The sequence below is a fragment of the Oryzias melastigma genome, linkage group LG4, assembly GCF_002922805.2.
Source record: "Oryzias melastigma strain HK-1 linkage group LG4, ASM292280v2, whole genome shotgun sequence".
Taxonomy (NCBI): Eukaryota; Metazoa; Chordata; class Actinopteri; order Beloniformes; family Adrianichthyidae; genus Oryzias; species Oryzias melastigma.
In genome coordinates this window covers 23324451-23331656 of record NC_050515.1, presented here as the reverse complement: position 1 = coordinate 23331656, position 7206 = coordinate 23324451, and the positions used below count along the sequence as shown (strand labels likewise).

The 7206-nt window shown below is 37.8% G+C and overlaps 1 protein-coding gene across 1 annotated transcript in view; it reads right to left on the bottom strand.

Annotated features, from left to right (window-relative positions):
- Positions 1-7206, bottom strand: part of si:ch211-1a19.3 — a 15802-nt gene that overhangs the window by 3500 nt on the left and 5096 nt on the right. Inside the window, exons 2-4 of the mRNA XM_024279518.2 lie at positions 4101-4197; positions 753-906; positions 518-672 (exon numbers count right to left, since the gene is read on the bottom strand). Of these exons, the coding sequence (XP_024135286.1) occupies positions 518-672; positions 753-906; positions 4101-4197 (406 nt within the window). The remainder of the gene's footprint in view (positions 1-517; positions 673-752; positions 907-4100; positions 4198-7206) is intronic.

The window sequence follows — 7206 nt, the reverse complement described above, 5'->3', positions numbered from 1 at the left end:
AATAATAATAATAATAATAACAATAATAATAATAATAATAATAATAGTTATAATAATAATAATAATAAAAGTTTCCATCTTCAATGAGGGAACATTCAAAAATATGTTTAAAAGACTACTTTTTAATGCACCATTAAATATTAATATTAATGTTTAAATTTCTTATAGCATCTTATAAAGTTTATTGGTAATTTTTTCCAACCCAGTTCATGCAAATGTTTACATTTAATTTGACTTTATCAAGACTTTGTCGAGGAAAAACAAGTCTGATGTTATTCCTGTTATGAACAGTATTAACCAGCAGGGGGAGCCCTGCGTCCTCTCTATTTGACCTGTATGAAGCTTTCATGTCTGGAGTGGGGAGAACAGTCATGGTGGTTGCTCAGCTTAGCAAAAGTGGACGTTTAAAGCAGGTTTAGACTAAAGTCGGAGAATCTGAGCTGCACTTCAAAACCCTCTGTAAGAATGATAAATGTTAATGGATAAGATAATCAGGAGAACCAAACGGGGTACGTACAGGTCGTGAGCAGCAGAGTGGTGCACATAAGCAGTATCAGAGCTGGAGCTCCACAGACAGGAACTATAACGGAAGCGTCACCCGAGGGTGGGGGGGACTTTTCCTCCTGCTTGCTCTGTGCAGGAGCGTCACATTCAACACCTTTGTACTTTTGACTGCAAAGAGACAAAAACAGAATTTAGGAGAGCAGAAACCTTGATTGGGACAATGACAAACCAGAGTAGAGAAATCCTACAGCTGCTTTTGCAGGAACTGTTTCTGAGAGTCACAGGCCTTGGTGAGAGCCTGAGCCGCCATGGTCTGGCTGTCAGCCGCCTTCCTCAGGCTGTTGCAGGCCTCGGTCTGATGGAAGGCCTCGGTCATGTTCTGCTGCAGGACCTCCATGCGCTCTGAGGACATTGAGGAGACGAACACAATATGAGGAACGAGTAACCAACACCAGTCAGGTGCTGAAAATAATCGAACAACTGTTGTCTAACTGAGCGTGCCACTCCAGAACCACTCCAAAGTGTTTAAAAAGAATAATTGGGTTGACAAATATGATTTAGTTTGTAATTAAGGTCATTCAATTGTGTTATTTACCAAGTTTAAAGGCATTTTTGTCAAACGTCTTGTGACACTGAGGTAAATTTTGTTATTATATCCTACCTACTGTGTTTGCCATTTTGTAGTGCTTCCAAATCTACTAATTCCAAAATTGAGTGAACTAGAAATTTCCCAGAAGTCTTTGCAAAAAAACTAGCGTGCATTGTGGCTTACTACATTAGCGACAAAATGCATTGCGGTCGAACAATTTTAGCAAAATAAAAGGTGTTTAAATGTAATTTTTTGATAAACCATCCACATTTTCATCATCAGAACACAGTGGACTCAAATAAATGTCAAATTTTTGTACTGATTCAATTTTCACTCAGTGAAATCAGTGACGTCATATCCGTTGTTTAGAAAAACGAAAAATAAAGTAATGAGCATCGTGTCCGAATTGCTTTTAAATTCCAGGACAATGGATAGTCGCACAATATATAGTTAGTAGTTAAGGATTGAGGTGAGAATTCGGACTTAGCCTATGTAAATGCGTAAATACGGTAAACGGTGTATACTTGTATCGCGTTTCTCTACCTTCCCTGAAGGCCCAAAGCGCTTTACAGTCATAGTTCCATTCACTGATGCGCGTTTCAGGCTTTTGCATTAAAAAATGTCTTGAACATGTATATCTATGTAAGTTTTTAAGTCTGTTTTTAGGCTATTTGTGCAAAAAGCTCAACCATTGAACGCACTTTAAAAGTTAATCCAGGTTAAATTTGGACCAATTAGGGACTTGGATGTGGAAGTGACGTTCATACCATACATCAGTACCTATTCACATTGGCAATTCACAGAAGAACCATCAGTTTCTAAATTGATCATGAAGGAGAAATTACTAACTGCGGTTTCTGCAATTCTATGACACCAAGCCAAATCCAAATTCTTCCCCTATCCCTACGTCTTCTCCATGTTCCTCTAATTCTAGGGATATTTGAAGCTGTAGTGTTCGAACTTGCTTTTTAAAGGGGAGCCGTAGCAGGGATCCCTCCGCTGTGAAGGTGATCCACATTACATAAATAAAAGTAAAGTAAATAAAAACAGTTTTTTCTTTCAGGTACAGACTCAAAACTCAGAATTCCAAACAGTGGCTTTAACAATAACTAGCCATGACATTCTGAAGCTGCCTCGAGTGAATTCTGAAAAGGAAGTCAAAAATGTTCCCTTAAGTGAGTCATAGAACTCTCACATAAAAGGTAAGTGATGTTAGCTCCTGCTTGAACACAATACTCTGTTCATATCTCAATCACACAGTATTTGTTTTTCCTCAGGCTGTTTGCAACAGGAAGTCGACCTTCACTGACATCCGTTTCCACCCTCAGCTGCTGCTGCTGCTGCTACCGAGGCTCTGACAGGAAGTCACTCTTGAGATTTCACACCACACACCTCACATTAGACCATTCAATAGTGAAGTTCCTCACATACAAATTAGATGGATGAGATTCTGCAGGGAACTGAATCAGAACGACCAAAAACTCATGAGAACATCGCCAGGTGACCCAGCTGATCGTTCTTCAGAAGGTGATTGGATAGAATGTAGGGACACTGAAGCATTTATAGATTGTTCAAATGTATCAGCTTCAACGGTTGAAACAAATTCTGGTGTTCAGTTTTTGGATAAACTGAAGCATGGCAGCAAGATGTGAGCGTGCTCTCTGAGGTTTCATTAAAGAGTGCCTGTGCACAAGGGCATGACAGGGAAACCCACATTCCACAGCGCTGACCAGTCCTCCTCAGAGCGGCTGGGAGCTCTGAGGAGCAGTGAGGAGGTGGGCTGTGTGGTGTGGAAGAGAGTCCATCTACAAATATCCAGAATTTAACGAGGCCAGGGGCGGAGCTATGAGGGGAGGCAAAGGGGGGCAGCTGCCCCCCTTCTTTTGCATTACAAAAAAATAGAATTAAAAAAATAGAATAAAATAAAATCAATAAATAAAATAAAATAAAATAGAATGAAATAATCTGTTGTTTTAATATTAATTAACAGAAACAATAATAAAAATATATTTTTGATACTTTCATTTGTAATGGCATTTTACTCTGCTGTTCTTCTTTGCCCCCATTCCAAAGGCTTCTACCCCCCTCCAGTCCCCGATGTAAAATGTTCTAGCTCCGCCCCCTGGATGAAAGACGTTTAGAGTTCTTTTTACTAAAATGGAGGAGCTCCTGAAAAGCAATCCCATACCATGACTACACCTCTACCAATCTTCATATTTTGCATCGTCATCCTGACAAACTTCCACACTCAGACTTTTGTTTCTGCCAGATAGAAAAGAGGGATTTTTCACTTTAGAGAACAAGACTCTGGTGATCCAAAGTCCTGAGGCGGCATGCTTTAAAAAAAATGTTGTTGACTTTTGTGGCTCAGCAGCATCCACTGCTCCTTCTTTGCCAGTTAATATCGTTTTGTCAGTCTTCCCATTACAGAAGTTGACAGAACTTCACCAAACCAACAGAAATGTTTGTGAAAGCAGCTTGCGAACATACCTGTGGCCACATAAAGTCATTTGGGTGATTGATTGAATGCTTCTGTTGCATTGTTTTCTTAATATAATCAGATAAAGATGAAGGACTCCCTTAAATGTCTCTAACTCTACATTTGCATGCATGTCTTATGACTCATGGAGAAATGTTTTCTTGTTCCAGCGCTCATGGATTATTTTTTGTCCTGCCTGATTCATTAAATCCAGAGTATGACTAACAAGGCAGTGTTTCCATACCACAGTAGGTCCTCCATTTTTTTTTTTTTTTAACTATTTTTGTCTTCATCTGGAAACCTCGGACTGCATTTTTTGTGGTTTACATCTCTGTGACGATAAGTTAAGTTTTTTTTTTTCTTTTATAGAGAGGCTTCCCCAATCCCATAAGCAGCCACTTTTGTATTTATTGACTCTGACTCATGGTCGTCATGGCAACACAGGAGGAATATGCTGCTAAGAATAAAGCTGGCGTCCCTCTGAGAAAGTTTCCTTACATGGCGGTGATGGAGTTTTTTTTTCCTCACCTTCCTGCAGGCTGATGTGAGCCGTGAGGTTTGCTTCCTTCTGCTGCAGCTGCTCCACCTCCTCCTGCAGAGCGCTGATGTTCCCGTGCAGGACAACCTGCAGCGCAAAATAAACACACCCCAGAGGAAAGGAAACATGTTACTAAGAGCCTGAAGACAGACGGCAACACTTTGGTTTTTTCTTTACGTGGAGATGCTTCAGTGAGAGAACTCTCTCAGGACAGCTTTACTCCTTTTACACCAATGATTGGAGGACAGACATAAATATCTCTGTCCTAATCTGATCTGAGCCTTGTTTGTGGGTTAAAAGCATTAACTTAGGAAAGTCTGAAAGTGTATTTAAAAAAAAAAACAGCAAAAAACATTTTTAAGAAAAACAATATTTGAAAAAGTGTTATGTTTAATGTTGGATATAAATCTTGAGCATAATGCTTTAATAAATAAAAAAACAAACTCTCCATCCTCACTGATGACTAAAAGCAGAGAAGCTAAAACAGCCTTTGTCAACATTCCTTACACTGAACGCAGCTGTCAGAGTTTGTTCAAAACTCAGACCCAGGTGATAGGATCTCTGAGGGTGTGCAGACGCATTGCTGCTCATTACGTCAACTTTTGATCACGATTCTTGCACCAGGATTTGAACTCTGACTAACAGACTTATAAACTTTGCATGGAAACCTAGCAGAACAGAAGGATTTGAAGAACATCCGTCTGGGCAAACTTTGTTCAGTAGAGTTCTTCCTACTTATGAATTCATCTATAAATCTACCATCTTCATTTGAATAATCTGTCATGATATTTGGGTCATGGGGCAGCAGACCCCTTTCATCTCTCCTCCACCTTCTCCAGCAGGATTTTACCGTCCACTTCAGAGGGTTTTTGGCGCCTGTGCTCCTGATGAACCCATAACATCTCATGTTAAGGAAATTTCCTGACCTGATATTTGTGGCTAATTTTATCGAGAAAGTTTCAGAACCCGCAAACCTAAAATAGTTTGAAAGCAAAATAGTTGCTCAGATTCGTAAAACATCCCAAGTAATACAGATCAGTAATTTAATAAAAGCTCTCATATATTAAAGCACATTGCTGCAAAAAAATAAAATAAAAAATCCAAGTATTTAAATTCTCCAACAACACTTACAATTATTATAGTTATTTAAAACTTTAAATCTAATTTGCCTGATCCTCTTTTAGTTTATTCAAAAGTGTTGATTTATAGATATATGTATTTGTTACAGTCACATCTGTATTGACACAACTGACAAAGAGTATACCATATCTTACATCTATGTTTTATGGACATCCTTAACTGATGTCCTTTCCTTTCTATAACGCTAATTTTCAACCCTAACTGGTATCAGTGTTAACTAATTTTATTTTATTTGTTTTTTAGATAAAGTTAAAGAACTACATAGAACTAGTTGTAACTGATTAGTATAAAATATAAAAAAAATCTGAACCCTCTCCCTCCACATATCACACAACGCCTGGAAATGTCACAGGCAGTCCTAACATTTCTCAGCTGATGGCACAAAGAGCCTGAGAGCGGCTAAAAGAACAAAGTCACAGGTGAGTAACTCCTAGCGAGGCTCAGAAGGAGCTTTTATTGAGTCGTGATGCAAACCGTTTCAACTTCAGCATGAGATCAAAGCTCGGAAAAAAAATAGGAAAAAAATATCAAAAGTTAAAAAACTCCTATATTTCTTGGCCTGTAGTTTTCTTCAATATATTGACAGGTACTGTTTTATTATTTACATACAAACCTTTTTATATCTACACTGCTGTACAAAAGATTTAATCTGGTGTGATAAAATGCTTAAGATAAAATTTAAATTGATACATTTAAAAAAATGTAAATAATAACTGTTATTTTTTATAAAATTTTAAATGTGCAGCGTGTAAAAAAAACAAACCTTAAATCAATATGTGATGTTTCTACCTTTTGCCTTTAAACCAGCTTCAATTCTCATTTGCACACTTGCAAAGTCAGGGATTTGTAGGGTTATTATCAAGTGGATGACGAACCAATTATCCCAAACAAGTGCTAATGATCCTCAATGTCACACAGAGGCTGAAACCCAGTAATGAACTCAAACAGAAACAGCCGTTTAGGAGGGTGAAAACTGGGTGAGGAAAAGCTGAACTTTGCTACCATGGTGAGGTTTGGAATGACAGTATCATCTAGCGTATCGTTTTTTCAGCACTATTTGTGCACATATGCATACAGTCATTAAATGAGACAAAAGAGTCAAAGAAAAGTCTGTAAGTCAATTTTATCACAGTTAATAACATGTTTGTAACATGCTACATGTTAGCCACGTAAAAAGTGTTAGCCACGTTAGCATATCACAATTCCTGTAACTCCTCAAAAAAACCTCAAGTCATGAAGAGAAATAATCCTATTTATTTGAAAAAGCCTTTTGTTTAATGTTGGATTTAAATGCTGAACATAAAGAGTAGTACGTAACAGACTGATAGGGCTAAAACTAGCATTACTGTGACTACGCTAGCTCCCAACTATGATAATAACTCGTAAAAAAATAGATTGATACAGCTAAAAGTGACAGTACTGTGACTCAATACCTTCATAGAAACACATAAAAAACAAACTGATATGCCTAAAACTAATGCTACTGTGACTAAAATGCTAACTCCCAACTTTGATAGTAACACATAAAAAAACGCAGCCCAACATTACAACACGTTAGCGTATTCATAACACCTGTAACTCCCCTATAAATCCGACATTTTTGATGAGAAGAATCACATTTATTTGAAAAAACTTTTGTTTAATGTTGGATATTAAAGCTGAACATAAAGAGTAGCACGTAAAAAGAACAAAACAGACTGATGCAGCTAAAACTAACGTCACTGTGACTACACTAACTTCAACCTTGATAGTAACAGGAAAAAAACAGTTTGACATCGCTATTTGTTAGCCATGTTAGCGTATTTACAATCCAACCTTGTCTGCAACTCGTAAAAAAACAAAGTGACATTTTGACAGAGCACCGTGTATCTCTAAACAACGCTTGGACACCAGTGAACAGAACCAGAGTTAATCCATATGCAAGATGCTTCGGAATTATAAGACGCACTTCTTTAA